The sequence below is a fragment of the Equus quagga genome, chromosome 15, assembly GCF_021613505.1.
Source record: "Equus quagga isolate Etosha38 chromosome 15, UCLA_HA_Equagga_1.0, whole genome shotgun sequence".
NCBI lineage: Eukaryota > Metazoa > Chordata > Mammalia > Perissodactyla > Equidae > Equus > Equus quagga.
In genome coordinates this window covers 82,983,709-83,004,252 of record NC_060281.1, presented here as the reverse complement: position 1 = coordinate 83,004,252, position 20,544 = coordinate 82,983,709, and the positions used below count along the sequence as shown (strand labels likewise).

Genomic DNA, 20,544 nt, shown 5'->3' with positions numbered 1-20,544 from the left:
GAAACAGCCCAAATGTCCTTCAGCTCACGACCCATCCTGGTTTTAGCATTGACAGTCCCAGGTCCCAGGAAACCCCTGGGTCCCACGGAAACCAGGACAATTGGTGCCCCTGTGAAGGGAGAAGCAATAAAAGAGAGTAAAATAAAGAGATGAGCGGCTGGAGGTCCAGCCCTGGGGTGAAGCCCCGCGCTGGGCTAAGTGGAAGAAGTCACTTCAGAGGGCACGAGCTGTACGACTCCATTGAGATGACTTTTCAGAAAAGGCAAAATTATAGGGACAAAAAGTAAATGAGAGGCTGCTGAGGATGGGACGTGGGGGTGGGGATGGCTCGGCGAGGTCAGGAGGGCCCGCAGGGGGTCTGAGAAGGAGGGCCACGGGCCAGAGGGAACCAGGAGAGCGGCGTCCTGGAGCCCAGGAGGGAGCGATAGTGGAGGGGGGGGGGGCCGGCTCCACACACGCTGCTGAGGGTCAAGTCAGAGGAGGCCAGAGGCTGGACCGTCTGGCAGTGGGTTGGGCAGCACGGAGCTCCCTGGGGTGACGAGAGTGTGCTAGGCGTGAAGAGAAGCGGGCAACCGGGGACAGAGGGGTCAGTGGAAGGGCACCAAGGGGGCCGGGCACCGGCCTGGCTGGAGGAGGACACCAGAAGCTGGGAGGCTACATGGGAGACCACCGGGCCCAGCAAGACCCCACCCCGAGTGCCTCCACAGGACCAGGGGCACCAGCCCCAGTGTGGTGGCCCTCCCCCGAGCCTGGACCCCCAGCCTGGGGCCAAGGGGTGCCCCCAATCCACCGTTGGCCTTTCCTGCTCCAAGACTCCAGTAAAGAGTCCCTATCCTGATGCAAAACACAGGCCTCAGAGGGACCCCAAAGGTGGGACAAGCCCCATGCTGGCTGGACACAGCCTTAGGGCATGAGACGGGCAGAGGGTCCTGGGGTCTGAAGCTGCCTCCCACCCTGGAAACTCTGAAGTCCAGGGGACAGGTTATCCCATCCATCGGCCCCCATCAGAGGAAGAGACAATTCTGCAGCTCCAGGCCCCTGTGTACACACACGGGTGCATGCACACACGTGCACTGGTGCACACGTGCCCTTGCAGGCTTGCACGCTGGTGTGCTCACAGGCACCTGCACCCAACAGTGGCAGAGGCCCCTGCACACAGAGGGGGCCCATCTACACCCCACACGATCCTGCCCACTTGCACCCCCCTCCAGGCACCCACCCAGCTCCCAGCCGCCAGGTGGGCTCAGACTCCCAGTGAGAGAGGCCCCCAGCCCTGCCCCGGACCCCCCACCCAGGCCGACTTCCAGGTGGTCCCAGTGGCAGCCTCACCGCGGGTCTGTGCTCCCACCTGGTGGCCATTTGAGGAACCAGATGCGACTCAGCCAAAGAATAGGAGGCGGCTGTGGGTTGGGGTGTGGGAGGCTGGAGGGCCTGAGGGAACGGAACGGGGGCCCTGGGCTAGGGGCTTAGGTGACCCCGAGACTCCAGCTCCTCCTTCCAGGCCGTGCTCCCGTGGCTGTCCTCCTAGGCTCTTTGGCCCCGTTCTGCAATGGATGCCGTAATCGGGGAGAGGCGGGGAGAATCTGGCTTGCCTGGAGGCCTGCACAAAATGTCCCTCCCAGGGGCTCCCAAGGAGCCAGAGGACTCGCTGTGCTTCTTGGAAGGCTCAGAGGCCCTGGGCTGCAGTAACAGGAGCACAGCCATCACAGCAAGGGAGGGGAAAATGCACGTGCCCAGCTGTCGTCCTCCAGGCCCCTGGCCATGGCCAGCAGGCTGGGGAGGGGCCTGGAGGATGACTTAGGAGGTGGGGCGGGGTATCCGGAGAAGAGAAGTCTCGGGGAGAAGGGTGCAGGGCCGCTGGACTCAGCATCACTGGGGGGCTAGGACCATATTTCTCCCATGGGACTCCAGAGGGCAAGATGTGGCTTTTCACCCACATTGACAGACGAAACACCGAGGCCAGCGAGGCACCGTGATCTTGCAAGGCCCCTGCGGTGCATCAGCGGGTGTCCTGGGGGCTGCGTCTTCCCACCGACAATCCTCAGGACGGCACACAGACAAGACGTCCGATCTGCCTCGGGTCTCCCGCCTCCACCTCTGCCCCTGCCATCTGTCCTCCACCCGGAGCCAAGGTCCTTACAATGTAAGTCAGACCACCTAGCCGCTCTGCCAAGTCTCCAGCAGCTGCCGTCAAGCTCAGAGTAAAAGCCAGATCATTAAGACCACGTCTAAGACAGGGTCCCGCTTCTCCGGACTCCTCACTGTCGCCTCCTCCACCCTCGTCTGCTCCGCCCACTGTAATCTTATTGTTGGGGGACCGTCTTCCCCACTCGAATGGAAGCTCCCGAGAGCAGCCTTCTGAGCCCGCCTTCTCCCCTGCTCCTCCCCAGCCCGTGGCTGGCTTGTAGGAGAACCCCCACTCCATGTGTCCATCAACAGCAGTGAATGAATGAAGGGGATCCGGCTCAAATCGCTGAGCTGCGGCTGCAGCCCGTTCCTCAAGGGGGCACAGAGAGATCGGCTTTGCTTTGACCGTCCTCACCAAAGCTGCCTATTTCCACACTTCGCAGGAACAAAGCAAACCAAAGCAGAGCCGAGGCTGCTGTTTCCATGCCAACATCTATGGGCCTCCGGGACCCCCAAGAGCCCAGCGTGGGGTTCAGAGCGCAGAGGAGCTGGTGGCCTGGCCTTGATTCCGCCTCCTCTGCTTGCTGAAGATGAGCGTTTAGCCACTGGCCCGGCCAGGTTACGTCTGTCAAATGGGGCTAGTGATGGCGCCCGTCTTTTCAGTGGGCGTGAGAATTAATTGAGATACTACGCGAAAGTCCTGAAGCAGCGCCTGGTACCCGGGTGGCACTCATTCACTATTCCTCTTCTTATCGCCGTCTTTAACGCTCCTCTGTTGTTTCCATCAGTTACTATCTGTCCTCTCCAAGGCGGGAGGATCACAGGGTCCTTGACGGCCTGCGATGTGCCCGAATCTCATGTCTGGCAGGATGCTGTTCACAGACAGGCTCGCAGGGCGCTCTGCTCTCCCTGAGATGCAGAGGGACCACCCCGAGCCCACCCTTCCTGCACCTGTCCCCACCACCCTGCCCCCACGGTCCCCGCTCACCTTGCCTGCAGAGGGTGCCGGGGACCCCCGCGGCTGCAGGACGATCAGGTCCGGCCCGGTCCAGGTGTGCAGCAGCCCAGCTTCGTAGCGGTGCCGAAGCGTGTTCAGGACACTCGACTCGTTGACACTGACCAGGGAGGCCAGGTTGTCGGCCTGGTCCAGCTCGGGGGGGTTGGCCTGTGAACCAGCACACAGAGTGTCCTCTGGCCTCCTGGGCCCCCACACCACCCCCCTTGCACTCGCACACAGCCCTGGTGAGGCTGTCCCAGGAGAGGGGTGCCAAAGACCAGAACAGAGAGAGAGGATACCCTACAAATGAAATAGGGCAGCCCTTCTACTTTGCCCTTTGTGCAGCCTGAGAGCCACCCCTCTCTTCACACAGGTCCTTCCTTCCCACACTCCTTGGCCCCTGAGGGGAGATGCGCCCAAGACAGACACAGCGAGATGCAGAGCGCCTTCTGTGTCTCAAACACACAGAAAGAAGGGGGTGTTCCAGAGCAAGGCAGGGCCCACTGCCATTTCTCCCTCTTCGGGGTCTTGTGGGGGCACCCTGCATCTCTCTGCGACACTCAGGGATGGAGGCCAATGGCCAAACAGCCCCGTTTCTCTGCTGGCCCATCAGGCATCGATCCCTTGGAGATGTGCCCAACCCTTCCAGAAGTAAGGGGTTCCTGCAGCTTCCGCTTGGGGCATCCATTCTAAAAGCCTTCCCGCCATTCTTTCCACTTCTAGAAGGTCTCTGGGCCTATTGCTCTGGGGTTTGGGTCAAGCCTGGGCTCCCTTAGGGATCAGCCTTTCTTCTAAGGGCCTGGGGTGGGCACAGGAGGAGCGGAGAGGGATGAAGATGAACGAGGCCCACACGGAGCTCCTGGAGGAAACTCCTTCTCAATTAGTGGGCTGTGAGGGGTGGAAAAGGATCAGGACACCAATTTTTTTTCTGTCCTACTTCAACTTATCCTCAAATAGGTTTATGGTGCACTGTAAAATTTATACAAAACAACTGAAAAAGCAAAACCAAAATAAAGGTTGATACCCAAAACCTAGGCCGTTGGAACCTATGCTATGGGTAATGGCAAGCAGCAAATTTGGCTCTGAGTTCCCCAGCAGCCAGGGTGAAAAAGGAAACAGGCTCTGTAACGTGAGTTGCGACGTCCAGAAAATGAAAAGCAATCACTTTCTCAGGTCAAGCAGAAGAACTCCCAGGCCCAAGACCTGGCAAACCTATGTCTTCAGGCACCCTCATAAAGGGGACGCTGTGGGACAGAGTAGTGACCCCCTAACAATATAGTTCCAGCAGGGCAATGAGTGCGATAGTGATCTTCCCTATCACTCCCTCCAGAGCATCAAGCCAAAGAAGTGTCCACAGTCAGGGACCAGGAGACCTCTTGCAGGGGTGAGGAAGGAAGGTGTGGAGCAGCCAGGGGAGGGGGCTCACCCGATGAACATGCTCCTCATCCACCTCGGTGATGGTTTTGTCAGCATCAATGCAAAGGCGCACCCTTCCTGCTGGCAGGTCGGCTGTTCCCTCGTCTGGCTTCAGCACCGTTGCTGGTGGACAGGCCAAAAAAAGACAGATGAGAAGGGAAGGGGAGGGGAGGGGAGGGGAGGAGAGACAGGCTCTGAGCTGCTGAGCCAGACCAGGGAGCTGGAGAGGGCTCCTGGGACAAGACCCTTCTCTGGAGGGTCCCGCCAGCCCCTCCCCACTCCCAGGGCTGCAGCCTATTCACTTGGAGGGTTCTGAATTGTGACCCCAAACACTTTGAGGACAGAGACTAGGTCCACCTCACTCTGGGCTTTTATCAGCTAGCACAGTGTCAGGCACAGAGTAGGCACCCAGGTGGCTGGATGCATGGACCCATCACGTACCTAGACCTGGGATGGCAGATAATGGCACACGGGCTGCCCTCTCCCCTCTTGGTGCCCATGACAGGCATCACTAATCAATCACTTTTCCCAACCGTGTTCTGAGCGGAACTCAGAAACGCTTCTCAGTGGAGTGTGGTCACAACTAATCCACAAGAGGGGGCTCACGAGATGAAAGCTATTTGCCCACTTGCACTAGACTCCGAATTCCTGGCGGAAGGCTGTAGGAACCAAACAACATTGCTGCACCAGTGAATTAGTTAACAGTTAATCACCAAAGCTCAAACACCTTTGAAACAGCACCCTGTGGACCACTGCCAAGGGTGAGATGATGCTCAGCTATTCCCACACCCAAAACCATGTATCCCCATGCTGTTCTCAGCCGCTCCTCCTCCTCCTTTCTCCCCAAACTGTGATCAGGACCTGGCAAATGTGGCTAGCAGCAGTAGGGGGCGCAAGAGGAAAAGACTTAGACCCCCTCCCGCAGATGTGCTAACACCCCTAATTACCGAGGGTGAATCCATCCTTCTGGACCAGCCAGACTTTCTCGGCCTCGTACCATCTGTCTTCTGGAGCCTGAGGGCACAGACCACAGAATTAAACCAGGATGACGCTGCCCCCCACCCCCACCCCCATGTGAGGGTGAACCCCTTGCCTGGGAGTTCCTCCCAGTGTGGCCTAGGGGAAGTGGGGGGCTCATTCAAATGCAGATGCTGTGACCCCATCCCCGGCCTTTTGAATGACAGGCCCCAAGGAGGGCCCAGAAGGCTGCATCTTGAGCAGTCTCTCATGTGACATTGTGAGCAAGCTCGGCCGCGAGGGGACATCTTGCATTCTTGGGGACTCCTTCACTCTATGAGGAATCTCACCCCCGGGACAGGTGGCAGTGGGGGCCTCGAGATCCCTGCTTGTTCCCTCCTCTGGGCTGGCCAGCCCTCTCCAATTCCCTGTCCATCTCCTGTCCCTACCTTGTCCACCCTCAGGGGCAGGTCCTTCCCATCCCTCCTTCTCTGCAGGGTCCTGCTGCCCCTCCCCTCTCCCGGGCCGCAGCCGCTCACCTGGTCCTGGTCAGAGGCTCCACTCTGGCCTCCATTGCCCCCCTCCTGCAGGGCCGGCCCCTCTCGGGTCTCCTTCTGTGTCTGAGTCCTCTCTGCCTGGCTCTCCAGAGCGGGGGGTCTGGGTCGTGCCAGCAGTGTCTCCAAAGCTTTGGCCCCAACGTCCACCCTGGCACGGGGTTCCTCTGCCTTCTGCCCTTTCCTGTCTGGCCGGCCCGCCTTCCTAGCTGCCGCTGGGGTCTCCCCCCGTGCGTCCGCCTCCTTGGGGGCTTCCCAGCCCTTCTCAGTCTTGCTCCCAGCCCTCCCTGCCTCCCCGGCCTCACCCTGAGGCTGCCCCACCTTCCCCATCTCACCCAGGGGCTCCCCTGCCTTCTCGGTCAGTCTGGGAGCTTCCCCCACCTTGCCAACCTTCTCCTGTGCATTGCCCGTCTCCGTCTTGATCTGAGGTCCATCTGTCTTCTCTGCCTTACTTAGGAGGTCACCCTCTCTGTCCTTCTTACTCTGGGGACCATCCCACTTGCTCCTTCTGCCCAGGGAACCTCCCCACCTTCTCATCTGGATTTGGGCCCCAGCCCACCTCCCCTCCCCGCCGGCATCCTTGGAGAGTTTTCCCTTTGCCATCTTGGCTGGGGGGTCCCCTGCCCCCTTCTCCGCTGTCCGTGGTTGCCCCCCTTCACCTGGCCCCTCGTTGCCCTCACCCCCTTTCAGCCCTTTGGTCTGGGGGGCCCCGCCCCCTTTCTCCCCTGTGCCTTGTGCCTTCTGGCCTGGGTCCCCAAGACCCCCAGTCTGAATCTTCTCAGCTTTCGGGGCTGCATCTTCAGTGCTGGCCTGGGGGCCACGAGGAGGCCCTGGGGTCTCCCCTTTCTTCTCCCCTCCAGGGTCTGTGGCTGGCGGTGGGGACTTGCAGGTGGGGCCATCACGGGGCTGGGCCCTCTGCTCCGGCTTGGCGGCGTCCAGGTCCAGCTTGGCCACCATGAGCAACACGTCGCCTCTTCTTATTCCTCTCCTGAAGGGCACAGGTTTTTTGGCCGGTGTCCCGCCGGGGCCCGACTCCTGGGGTTTCTCGCCGTTGATGCTGGTCATCAGCATGGGGTCCGCGGGGCCGGCCCCCTCGCGCTCCTTGCCCGGAATGCTTGAGTCCTGGGCAGAGCTCGGCTGGCTGTCCTGGGGAATCTGTTGGCTTCCAGATTTGGCGCCACTGTTGGATTTGCTGTTGGGTTGGCTAGTGGAAATGTCTGGGATCTAGGAGAGAGACCACCATCGTACTCAGTTGCTGGTGGATCTGACAGCTTTGTCATTCACTCATTCACTCACTCACTTGTTCACCCAGCCACTGATCCATCCAAAGACCCTCGAGCACCTATGGGATCTGACAGGCACTGTGCCAGGCAATCAGTCGAACCCCAACCCCCTGGGCCTTGGCCTGGCACCTCAAGGCCAAGTGACAGAGTGGAAGGAGAGTGGACTTTGGAGCCCAACAGGCCCAAATTCAACTCTAAACTCTGCCGCTCATTGGCTGTGTGGCCTTAGGTAAGTTACTTCCGCTCTCTGTTTGAGCCAGTTTCCTGATCCAGAAATGAGGATCATAATGGCCTGCCATGCAGGGTGGGTGTGAGGATTCAGGATAACACACAGAAACTGTGCCCAGCACACAGTCAGTCCTCAGTAACAGTAACTGCTGCTGTCATTGTTATTGTTGCCGTTGTGGCTGTTATTATTTTTATTATTATTATGTATGCTTTCATTTTTCCTGCTCGGCTAGAAAGGAATCATCAGGGAGAGACCCTGGGGCCTGTCATCAGAGGACCTGTTCTAGACACCTTCCAGCTGGGGGACATGGACCACCTGTCCTCTCTGACCTCAGTTTTCCCGCCGTGCCGCTCGACCATCTGGATTTTTTTGTAAGACGTGACGTGAAAAGCACTTTGGAAATTGCTGAGCATGGAACAAACTGAACTGCTGCCACTTCTGGCATCCAGGCACCCATACCCACGCCCCCGTACCAGGCAAGGGCCCTGGCTCCCGCCCCGAGCCCCTCCACTCCGGCCTGACCCAAACATCCGGCCCCCAGTCTCCACCGCCCGCTCCTCTCCAGGCCCTTTTACCACCTTGTGATGTCAGCCCCGCCCAGCCCTCCATCCTCCAGTCAGGCTGCGGCCTGCCTTGCTCTCACGGCCAGCCTTCCCTCTGCCTCTGCGGAAAGCGACCCGGTGGGCGGTTCTGCTCCGCCCTGACCTCACCACCTGCCCTCGTCTGGGTTCTGCCATCTTGGACCACACTAAGACCAGCGTCCCCCACCCCCAGGCCTGGGAATCTGCACTTCCCATCGTCCTCTTGCATCTAAACTGGCCCCAGGATCGTCTCGATTCCACTCTGCAAAGCCTCATGTCTGTCTCCTTTCTCAGATCCAGGTCCACTCTTGCTCACCCGGGCCACGGTCACAACCTCTGCTCTGGCGTCCCTTCCACTCGCTGCCCATCACTTTAAACCTGATCAAAAGACTTGGGCCGCTGCCCACAGGCTACGGGAAAACCACTCAACACCACCAGCTGCCACTCAAAGTGCTCAACGAGGAGCCCCCCACCCACCCTGGTCTCACTGTCCCCATTTATCCCGATGCCTCAGCCACACGGGGCATCTCCCACCACGTCTGACGCCTCCCTGCTTCCATGCTCCCATTCATGCTGAGCTTGCTGCCTGGAGAGCCCTGCCTGCTTCCCGCATCCGTGCTCGTCTCAGCTTTCTATACCCAGCTCAAATGCCACCTCCTTGCAAAACTTCGCCTAAGGACCTAGATCCGAAATTGTCCCCTATGCCCCCGACACCCTAGGGCACTGGGCCGGCACGCCACCTGCAGCAATGGCCACGTTCTGCTTCTGGCCTTGATTTGGGTTCCTCTCCTGTTTTAGGCGGTGGAGGCCTCAAGAGCATAGCCCTTGTCTTCATCTTCGTGACAATGACGATGATGATAATAACAGCCATAATTTATAGGTCGTTTGCAATGGGCCCTTCATCACCATCGGGCCACATCCTGCTTCACCCACGTGAGAACCCACCGCAGTGGGGTCGGAACTTCCCCCGATCCGACAGATAAGGAAGCCAACACAAAAACAGTATGGCCCAAGACACAAAGCCAGAAGGTGACGTCACGCAGGCCTCTCTGAGCCAAAAGCCAGTGCCCTCAACTGCTCACATTAATGTCCTTCTTGTCTCCCTGGGGCTCACTGGAGTCTCCCGGGACCTTTAAAGGATACTCGTGCATGGGCCCCACTCCCGGAGTCTGATGTGGTTGGTCTGGGCGGTGACTCCTCTGTGATTCCGACATGCAAACAGGACCGAGAACCCCGCCCTGGGGCCCCGAGCCTGGTGGCAAAGTCTGACCTCCGGGGGCCAGAGAGGACGCAGCCCCGGAAAGGACATAGGCCGCGCCTGGCACATCTCACCCCCGTGTACACCATTTTGAAAGTGAGTCAGCGCCTTATTTTTAACCAACCACCACGGAGGAGACGGTAACGTGGGGATGGGCCAGACAGGACAACAATCCCAGCCTCCTCCCCCGACCTCGTGAACTCTCCTCCTTTGTGTTTCTAGTCCCCAAAGCCCTGTGTCCCCCGTGCGGCCTTCTTAGGGTACCGGAGGAGCAGAGAGGAAACTCACAGCACATCCATTTCACAGATGAGCAAACTGAGGCCAAGAGCAGGGAAAGGATTTGGCCTGAACCACACAGAGTGAGGGGGCCAGAGCTGGAACCGAGCTCTCCTGACGTTCAATATGGGTCCCTTTCTACTTCAGTGCTATTCCAGCCTCTCCCTGTCCCTCACCGGCTGGGTGGCCTTGTGAAAACCAAGTCACGTCCCTGGGCCTTGTTTTCTGTTCCTACAAAATGGGGATGGATCCTGATGGCTCCCGGCGAGGATTATATGAGGGTCAAATGACGCGGCTGCACTGGGATGAGGAGAGAGTGTCTGGAGTTATTGACTGATGGGGACAAGAAAATTCAACTGGCAGGAGCCAGCCAGGGCTTGCCGCCTCACAAGAACATGTCCCCAGGCTGCCCTGCTCCGGGCCCAGGAACGTCTTGGCCCGTGGTCCAGACACCTGTCGTGGTCTGGGGCCCGTCCATCCCGCATCTTGGCTCTGAGTCTCTGTCCAGGCCCAGCGATGACAGCCTGTCCCTATGCTCTGCTCGGCTCTGCTTCTTAGCTTACGGACAGCAATGCCAGCACGGCCTGCAGCCTCAGGGCGCCCTCTCCTCCCCAGGCCCCTGGGGCCACCACGCTGGCCGCCTCACTCCCCAGACCTGCCCCTTCCACAGGCAGCTGGCGAGAGCAGAGAATGCCCAGACTCTCGCCCTGGCTCTGCCTCTGGCTGGCCTCCTGAGCTGGGGCAAGTCGCTTGACCTCTCAGAGCCTCGGTCTCCCCCTCTGAGAAGTGGGTGTAATTCCATCTCCCCCACTACTGCACAAATACACCCATGAGAGCACAGAGAGAATCGTCTAGTGACAAACGGCACACAGCAATATTTCATCATGACCTAACACCAGCCCACAGGGGGCAACTTTGGCCCCTGCCTACATCTGGGTCAGGCAGGGGTGGGGACAGCGCCTGTCCTTCCTGTCTTCTTCCCTGACAAAGACTTGGCAGGGGCTCCAGCAGCTGCTGCTATTCAGCTGCCAGAGGACTTCTCTGATGCAGCCAAGTCGTAATTGGACAGATGCAGGCACATGGAGGGCCGGCCGGGCAAACAGCTGAAGGGGAGGGGGAGGTGGAGCGAGGGTGGCCCCTGGGCTCATGACAACTCTAGATCCCACAGCCACCAGATGTCTCAGCCCAATCATTGCGGCATTTGCCCCACCTCAAGGGGGTGCTGGAGGGACACAAGGAGATGCCTGTTCTGCCTAACACAGAGGCACTATTTCCAGAGATGCACTATTTGAGCTGGGTTTTGAAGGATGCATAAGAGTTTAACAGATGAGCATGAAAAAAGGACATCCCTCAGGGTGCACTGCTCCCTAAGCCTGCCTCCCTGGTGTCCAGCCTCGTCATCCTGTCCGGGCTCCCTGGCTGAGAAGCTGGGGAAAAGGAGGGAGTGGCCACCATCAGGGACAAATTTGCAAGTTCTTAAAGACAGGGGCTGCATCTTGTCCAACTATTGCTTGATTCCAGCTGTGCTGTTCAGAATAATTGAGGGGTTTTAGTGGACATCAGCCAATCAGAAGGGACGCGAGCTGGAGCAGGTACGGAGGTCCCTACCTGCGCTAAGCAATAACCCTTTAATTACTGGCTTGTGGCCATTTTGGGGGCCTCAGGGGAGGGACCTCGGTGAGCACAGCCACTGGAGGGCACTTGGGGGGGCTGGGGTCTCAGCTGTTTACCTCCTGGAATGGAAGGGTTCCGATATTTTAATAACCAATGCAGCCATAACCACTGAGGACCAACTGAGTATCTTTTCTGCTTAAAGCGAGCTAATGACACATCCTTAGCTACTCTCTGGGTTTCCCTTTCTGCAGAAGTAGGGGTAGGATGATCCCACCATCATACATCAACTGATACCATTCATTCATTCATTCATTCATTCAACACACACTTGTTGAGCCCTCGCTATGAACCAAGTACTACAAGATCTGCTTAAGATGCAGAGTTGAAGGAGAGAGAGAGAGTTGTTGCTCTGAAGGGACTCCTAGTCAAACAAGTCATATGATCAAGTAATTACCATGCTGACTGCAATTAATGTAGGCACAGAGGGGTCAGTGGGAATCAGAGGAAGGAAGGCAATGAAACAGCTTTCCAGAGAGGTACGATTTGAGCTGGGTTTTGAAGGATGCATAGGAGTTCAACAGATCAAGCTGAAGAAAAGACATTCCATGAAGTGGGACAGCAGGAGCAAAGGTGGGATAGAGAAGGACTGAGCAGAGGCTCACAGGACAGGACGGTGGGTATTGACAGGCACCGGGTCCCCTTCCTGCGGGGCCACTTACCTCTCGTTCCGGAGAGGCGAGCTCTGCCTCCTTCCTCCGTCTCGCTTCCTTGGACTCTTTCTCAGTCTCTCGGACCAGTTGCCTAATGAAGCCCCCTGGGATGACAGAGAAAAGGGGAGGGGGCGAGGACGGTGGAGGGCTCTTGTCCTCTTCCCGGATCTGTTTTGCAGAAATAAGGAAGGAGAAAGCTCAGTGAGTGAACCAGTGGGGGCAAGTTGCCCTTGAAAAAGTTTGCGATGGAGCCTGGGAGGGGACCGAGGAGGACATCCATGACCAAGCCCAGGTAGGAGGCCACAGCAAGGCAGACGAGTCCTGGCGGGGCTCTGGGGGGGACCCAAGATGGTCCGTGAAAGCTGCAGAGGTTACTCCAGTCAATAAGATTTCTGCCTGGACCGAGTTTCCTCTTAAGGTATATTTGGACCATGAGGCTGCTGGTCCCTTCCTCGCGTGGGACAGACGCATCCCCAGGAGGACTTGGTCCCAAAACAGATTTTCCAGTTTCCAGGCGAGAATGGGCCACAGGGATCCACTGGGTCATCATTCTCCTGCCCATCTCAGCTTGCAATTAATATAATAGATTGATCTATTAGTTAATCGCTCACTGTGCGCCAGGAACACGGTAAAGGAGGGAGGGGCAAGAGCCACGGCTTATACAAGGATCCAACCCTCTAGCTACAGCCCACTGCACTGACCCCGTGCTTGGGCTTCCCGATAGTCCTAAAACCAGGACCTGGGCAGCCAGAGGGGCTCCCCAACACTGGGACATACAGCCGGCAGGCTGGACACGGGCATTTTACCCCAAAAACGTGGTCCAGGCCAGAGCTGGGCTAGACGTGGGTTACAACTCAGACTCCATCGTGGGCCACAGCGACCTTGGGGGCTGAGACCTGGACTGGCTGTGGCCCACTCGGGTGTGTCTTTAACCAGCATCACTGGGACTGCTCATGACTTCAAAAAAAAAAAAAATCTCCAGCACTTTCTATGGCAGAGCTACACACTGGTTTAAAATAGGCTCCTTATCAAGGTCCTCTGCGAGTGGCTGGCAAAGACTTCATCTTTGATAACCGGGGAATCCAGAGGAGATAGGAAAGCCGGGAGACAGAGCAGAGGCAGGGAGAGGCAGGGGACACGCGAGGCTGGGCTCACGTCTACACCATGCGTCCCCTTCTCCACGTGGACTGGAAGCCACGGGTCATAAGAGACAGGGAGACTGAGGGCTCGCTCAGCGGGGTCAACCTCTGCTCCTTCCAGCGTCATTCTCAATGCTACCCCCACATCTGTCCGGGAGTGGCAGAGGCAGCCAGGAGGGAGAGAAGCTTCGTGCTCCCCCCCAACCCTTCAGCCTCCATCTCTTCAAATCCCGAGGGTGGGATGAGGGGCGGAGAAAACACATCAAAGAAAGAGGTAGCCCTTCATGGTATCTTGCGAGGAGTACAAAAAGGAAAAGAGGGATAACTGGGGAGAAGAGTCCGTTTCCCGTTCTCCATGGTGACAGAAGGCAGGGACCACGGACACCCCTCGCCGTCGCAGAAGCCTGGCAGCCAACAGCTCTGCCTCTGCTCCCACCCCTGTGCCCCCCGACCCCTCTTCCCACAAGAACCCCGGTGCTCATCAGAGCTGCCACAAGGATGGAGACGGGACTGCTGGTCAATCCTCGCTCCCCCGCTGCCCACTGAGGGGCAGGGAAAGACCAGGCTGTCATGGGAGGGGTCCCAGGCACGGTCACCCGTGCCCAGCTGGGCTGGAGAGGCCGAGGCTAACCGAGCTGGCTGGGAGAGGATGGAAGAGGGGACCGGACATGCCCCGGGGGAGGCACTGCCGGAGGTGGGAGGGGCAGCCTGGGCCACCTGCACTGTGGCTTGTCCCCCGAGGGTGGAGCCGCCCCCTGAGCGCCACTTTCCTTCTGCTCCCACAGGGCGAGGCGCGATGAGATGGCCATGCTGAGGCAGGGCAGGGCCTGAGAGGCGACGAGACGGAGCTCTCTGCCGGACGGCACGGAACAAGGCTCTACGGGAACACGCAGCACATGAGATGGATGGACACAGCCTGCCGCAGGAGACACACGGGGGAGAGAAGAGAGAGACAGGTTAGCTCGGGGCATTGCCCGCTCCCCTCCAACGCCATCACCCAAGACCACACTGTCGGCCCAGCGCACCGCCGTTTACACCCGGGAGGAGGACGGTCAGCGTGGAGGCCGCCGCCCATGGAGGGGACAGCGCCCTGAAACCCTTCCCCCTTGACCCCACACTTCGACTTTTTATTGAGAGACAACACACAAGCAGATAAGTATATAATCAGTGGCTCTCCCATAGAGAACATAACTATCCTACCAGCACCTCGATCAAATTAAAAATATTATTGTAAATTTTTCAAATAAAAAATATGATTTTATTTTTCAATATATTAAGTTAAATTTAAAATCATATTAATTAAAATAATAACAATTTCAATTACATTAAAATAATTTAATTAAAATTATTAAAAATTAAATTGTTTAAATAAAAATATCTTATTTATAAGAAGTTCAAGAACGACAGATCTAACGGATGGTGACGGAGGCCAGAGGAGCTGTTAGCTCTGGGCCGGGGGGAGGCGGGAGGGGGCACGAGGAAAGCCCTGGGATGATGGAAATGTCCTGTATCTTGACGTGGGTGATGGCTGTGCCAGTATATCATCGTAAAACTTCATCCGGCTCTTCAGTTAAGGTTGAAAAGTTTACTGTATTAAATCATATCTCAATCCAAAAAATAAACAGGAGGTTAGCAGCCCACCTGACCCTCCCCCATGCCCCCTTCTAGTTACTCTTCCAGCCAGGGCCACCAGTATCCCGACTTCTAATACAGAACAGTGTGTTTCTTTTGTGAAGGAGCGGTGGGCTCCACAGGTTGGCCATGCAAATTAGGAAAGGGCAGGAAACCAAAGCTATTGATCGGCCCAGCCCTCCTGGGAAGCAATTTAGCATATTTAGCATCATATTGAAAACCTTAACAAATGTTCATAACTTTTTTTTTTACTTGAGGTCACATTGGTTTATAACATTGTGTAAATTTCAGGTGTGCATCATTCTATTTCGGCTTCTGCATAGACTGCATTGTGTTCACCACCAAAAGTCTGGTGTCCATCTGTCACCACACACACATGCCCCTTTACCCCTTTTGCCCTCCCCCCATCCCCCTCCCCTCTGGTAACCACTAATCTGTTCTCCTTATCTATGTGTTTGCTTGTTTGTTTATCTTCCACATATGGGTGAGATCATACAGAATTTGACTTTCTCCCTCTGACTTATTTCGCTCGGCGTAATACCCTCAAGGTCCACCCATGTTGTCACAAACGGCTGGATTTCATCATTTCTTATGGCTGAGTAGTATTCCATTGTGTATAAATACCACATCTTCTTTATCCTTTCCTCCTCTGATGGGTACCTAGGTTGCTTCCACGTCTTGGCTATTGTGAATATGCTGCAGTGAACATGGGGGTGCAAGTATCTTTTCGAATTCGTGTTTTCATGTTCTTTGGATAAATACCCAGTAGTAGAATAGCTGGGTCATATATTTCCATTTTTAGTTTATTGAGAAATCTCCATACTGTTTTCCACAGTGGCTGCACCAGTTTGCATTCCCACCAGCAGTGTATGAGGGTTCCCTTTTCTCCACATCCTTTGCAACACTTGTTCTTTCTTCTTTTTTTAAGAATAGCCATTCTGACGGGTGTGAGCTAATATCTCATGGTAGTTTCGATTTGCATTTCCCTAATGATGGGTGATGCTGAACACCTTTTCATGGGCCTGTTGGCCATCTATATATCTTCTTTGCAAAAATGTCTGTTCATATCCTCTGCCCATTTTTTGATCAGGTTGTTCATTTTTTTTTATTGTTGAGGTGTAAGCGCTCTTTATATATTTTGGAAATTAACCCCTTATTGAACATACGATTTGTGAATATTTTCTCCCAGCTGGCCTAGAAAGCCTTCCTCTGGAAAATAAGTTTGAGGAAGTAATCCTAAGGCAGAAAATGTCATCACTGTGTTGCTTGTAGCACACACACACACACACACACACACACACAACCACAGACCCAAGTGTCCAATAACTAGAAAATATCAAATAGATTACAGCACATCTAACTTGAAGGAATAATATAAACCCACTGAAAAGAGTACTTAGGAAACATTTTAAAACAGCTTTATTGAGGTATAATTTCTACGCCAGCCATAAGATTCAGCCATTGTAAGGCATACAATTTGATGATTTTTGATAAATCTACAGTTTTGAAAACATATTTACAGAGTTTGCAACCATCTCCACCATCTCATCACCCCCAAAAAGACCCTTCGTGCCCGTGAGCAATGACCAGCTGTTCCCACGGTGAAAAAGAAAACCAGAGGCCCAAAATGGAGTCGCTGGTGCTGGAGCCCGTGATATCAAACCTGGATTTAAGACCTGATCTCAGGCAGTTTCAACCTCTCCCAGAAATGCAGTTTTCATGGACCAGTCACTCTAGAATGTTCTGGTCAAGCATCAGTAAGGTCATCTGTCATATGGGTCCTCCCAACCCCCTCCCAGAAGAAGTAGCGAATCTGCTGATAAAGACCCCTCCCATAGCTTTCCCCAGAGGAGAAGTCCTGGCCTAAAAATAACCCTTTCTCCTCCTTGGCTAATAGCTCCTGGTCTGCCCTTCTTCCTATAAAAACCTTCCGTTTCATACAGCCTCTCTGAGCACCCTCCTGCTTGCTCCACAGGACGCTATCTGACTCATGAGTTGTTTAATAAAGCAATTAGATCTTCAAATTTACTCGGTTGAATTCTGTTTTCTAACCCCAGGCAACCACTAATCTACTCTCGATCTCTATCGAATGCCTTTTCTGGACACTTGATACAGATGGAATCCTAGAGCGTGCGGTCTTTCACGTCTGGCTTTTGTCACTTTGCATGGCGTTTTTGAGGCTCATGCACGTTGTTGTGTGTGTCTGCGCTGCATTCCTTTCTGCTGTTAAATGGTGTCCCTTTGCGTGGATGGACCGCATCTTGCTTATCCATTCACGGGGTGGTGGACATCTGTGTTGTTTCCACCGTGGCACCATTACGCATGACGCTGCCATGGAAACCTTTGTGTGCCCATGTTTCCACTTCTCTTATGTAGGTTCCTGGGAGTGGCGTTGCTGGGTCGCATGGTAACTTTATGTTTGATTCTTAGAAACTTCCACACTGTTCTCCAACGTGGCTACACCATTTCCCATCCCGGCTGTAGAGTACCAGGCTTGTTAGGGAAGCAGTTGCAGTCACACTGGAAGTGCGACACTGCAGGTCACACTGGCTCTCGCTGGCTTGTATACTGAAGAAGGTGGAAGGCGACCTTGCACACGCTGAAACCCTCCCAAATGAGCAAAGCACAGAACGCTCCACACGGGAAACGAAGAGGGGACGGGCATGCACCGAGATCTCAGCAGAGGTGGCCACAAGTGGAGGACCGAGTCTCTTTCTTCTCCCTTTGACTCTCTCCCTTCCAACTCCCGCCTGGGCCTGCCCTCTGAGTGTGTCCCTCACGGACCCCTCCCAGCCCCTTCCTGGAGGACAGCCCCCCACCCCCGGCTGTCAGAGCTACCACCCACCAAAGGCCTCGGTGGCCTGTAAGTAGCCGCTGTCAGTGCCTTAGCCATGGAAGACGGTTCAAGGTGATCTTGCCTCCCGCGGGGGCAGCTGCACAACAAGGAAGCTGATGAGACAGGACCCGGCTGGCCACGCACCGGGTCGAGGCCGGCTCTCATCACCTCGCGAGAGCCCAGTGTGAACATCTCCTTCGTCCTCTGCAATCGGCGACGTCACATTAGTAGCTTGAAACCAGCCATGGGGGTGTTTACACTGCAGAAATCGGCAAATGCTACAGATTTGGGCTTTTATTCCAGGAGCTGGCCAAGAAACATTGACAGGCAATGTGACTGGCTGAGACCTCAGGGAGAAAACTTCAACATCCAAAGACCCAAGAAGGGACATTCCAGCTCTGATGGAGTCACATGCCCCCGGGGAGACCCTGGAAACACGTCCCTGTGCAAACAGTCAAGTCTTTGCCTGGAGAACAAGCCCCCTATGGTGTGCGCTCTCCAGCTTGCAAAGACACGTGAAAAGCAGATGATTAGGCAGGAGGCCAGATCTCGGGGCAGAGGGACTGGAAGGAGGGGGGACAAAGGACCCCCTCCCCACTCATCCCCTTGGGAGACCCCGGAGAGGCCCCGAGTGACTCACGGACAGAATCTGCTCTGTGACACGCCTGGGGAGCCAAGCCGGGTTATGAATAGGCCTGACGTGCTGGCAGTCCTGGCCGCGGCCCCCACTCTTTCCTTCCAGCCTGGGCCTGGCCCGGGCACTGGCTGCCTCCTGGGAATTGCCCTCAGCTTCAAGGCTCCCGGGGGAACCCTGGCTGACGGTCCCCGCTGTCCTCAGCTGGGGCTGCCGGCCTGCCCAGAGGGCACAGCGCTCGGGGGAACAGAGGCAGCGCAGCGCGGCCTTCCTTCCACACGTCCTCCCTCAGCGGCTCCAGGCCAGCCCCACTGACCCGGGGCCGGGAGCCAACCCCGCCGAGGAGGCTGTCAGGCCTTAATTTAAGCGAGTTCTTATCACCACATTCCCTTCCTGGCCTGCCCCTCACACCTGCCCCACCAGTTGCTGTTTTAAGCCCGTGAGGAGGCCCCAGATGCTTGGAACTCGTGGTATAAAGTCTCAAGTCTCCCCTTAGGGGTGAGGGAGGTTGGTGACCCCCAAGCCGGGGATGGCTCAAAACAGGTTTCCATGTACATATGCTGGGTCCAAAAGGCTCTAGGGTCATCCTCTCTCCCCCAGTGTCCATTCCTGACACCGCAGCCAGTCCTCAAATGATATCACCCGTCTCAAAGAACAAACTCTTAAGTCTTTATTTTTTATTTTGTGAGGAAGATTGGCCCTGAGCTGACATCTGTTGCCAATCTTCCTCTTTTTCTTTCTCCCCAAAGTCCCAGGACACAGTTGTACATCCTACTTGTAAGTCATTCTGGTTCTTCTACTTGTGACACTGCCACAGCACGGCCTGATGAGCAATGCATACGTCTGAGCCCAGGATCTGAACCGGCGAACTCTGAGCTGCCGAAACAGAGCACGTGAACTTAATCACTTGGCCATGGGGCCAGGCCCCGTCCCAAGTCTTTAGAGTGGCCTATAAGGCCCTCGTGAATATATGTCCTAACACCTCTCCCCCTTGCTCCTCCAATTCAGTGACACTGACCTCCTGGAGGCACCCTCCCACCCAGGTTCCCACCACAGGGCCTTTGCACATACTCTTCCCTGTGCTTCAAATGCTTTTCCTTCTGCATGACTCACACCTCCTTCAAGTCTTTGCTCAGAGTCGTCTTCTCAATGATCTGCCTTCACCATCCTATTTAAATTGCAGCTTAGCCCCCATCCCACCCCACACCCCCTAGCTCAGACTGCCCATCATCCTATCTTGCTCCTTTCTTCCCCCGTAGCACTTAAACACTGTCCATCATGCTGGGTACTTTTGGTTTAGTTTCTGACTCCCCCTGCAGAACGTGGCCCCTGTGAGAGCCAGAATTTCCATCTGATGTAGCCCAGAGCCTAGAGCAGTGCCTGGCGCATACTTAGCTCTCAATATGATTTGTTATCACGGCCCGAGTTCATGTCTCCATGACCCCGTGGGGCCCTGGAAAGTTCCCTGAGGCTCAATTTTCTCAGCTGTCAAATGGGAAGAGGAAGCCCCCATTCGAAGCAGATGCTTGATCGCTCGGACCTGCTCTCAATTGCCTTTTCAGTTTCCTGTGGCTCCGTGGTTGAGGCTGTCCCGCCCAAGACCCAACTCAGGCCCCAGCACAGGATGAGTCACCCACATTTAGGGAGAACCTACCATGTGTCAAGCACCGAGGTCGGATCCCTGCACCTAAATTGTCCCCAGCCCCGTTAGATTCCTGCTGGACCTGGAGTTGAATTCTCTGAAAATCTGTTATCACATTTCGTTCCTACAACAGCACCACGTGGTTGACGTCATGCCCATAGAGCAGTCATTGGCTCAGAGAGGTTGAAGCATTTACCCAAGGTCACCCAGCAAGAAGGCCAACCTGAGACCCTCCCATAGGCGTGTCTGCCTCCTCCCACATATGCTCAGCTCCCAGCACAACTCCACATTGGTGATGACAAGAGAAGACCAATCCGGGGCCTCCAGGTTGGGGCTCAGAGGTGTTGCAGGTCCTGGGGCGCCTTGCGGAGCCCTAGGACGTTGGCTCTAGGAGGTCCATGCAGGGGGCGGGCCGGGCGGGCTTCGATATTTCCTTAGCGTCTGTTTGGTGTTAGTGACGGTGCTGGGCTGTTATAGTCTGGGGATGAGGGGTTAGCAAATTTCCTCAGGGTCCCACAGGAGGGCGTGGATGACCTGGGTGCCTATGTCCTTCTGCTCAACACTGAGGTCTCTGTGCTCCCACCCCGGACGGGAGCAGGGCTCTGGATGACAGTACCGCTGGGATGCAGGCACTGCTCGGTGCTGAGAACTTCCGTGGA

At 55.9% G+C, this 20,544-nt stretch overlaps 1 protein-coding gene across 3 annotated transcripts in view; it reads right to left on the bottom strand.

Annotated features, from left to right (window-relative positions):
* MYO18B (myosin XVIIIB) overlaps nucleotides 1-20,544 on the bottom strand; it is a 249,548-nt gene that overhangs the window by 220,293 nt on the left and 8,711 nt on the right. For all 3 annotated transcript variants that reach the window (XR_006885372.1, XM_046640628.1, XM_046640629.1), the window contains exons 2-7: nucleotides 13,912-14,057; nucleotides 12,012-12,170; nucleotides 6,037-7,275; nucleotides 5,488-5,554; nucleotides 4,551-4,663; nucleotides 3,116-3,292 (exon numbers count right to left, since the gene is read on the bottom strand). Coding sequence is in view for 2 of the 3 variants with exons in the window: in XM_046640628.1 (XP_046496584.1) it covers nucleotides 3,116-3,292; nucleotides 4,551-4,663; nucleotides 5,488-5,554; nucleotides 6,037-7,275; nucleotides 12,012-12,170; nucleotides 13,912-13,950 (1,794 nt within the window). In the remaining variant the exon portion in view is untranslated. The remainder of the gene's footprint in view (nucleotides 1-3,115; nucleotides 3,293-4,550; nucleotides 4,664-5,487; nucleotides 5,555-6,036; nucleotides 7,276-12,011; nucleotides 12,171-13,911; nucleotides 14,058-20,544) is intronic.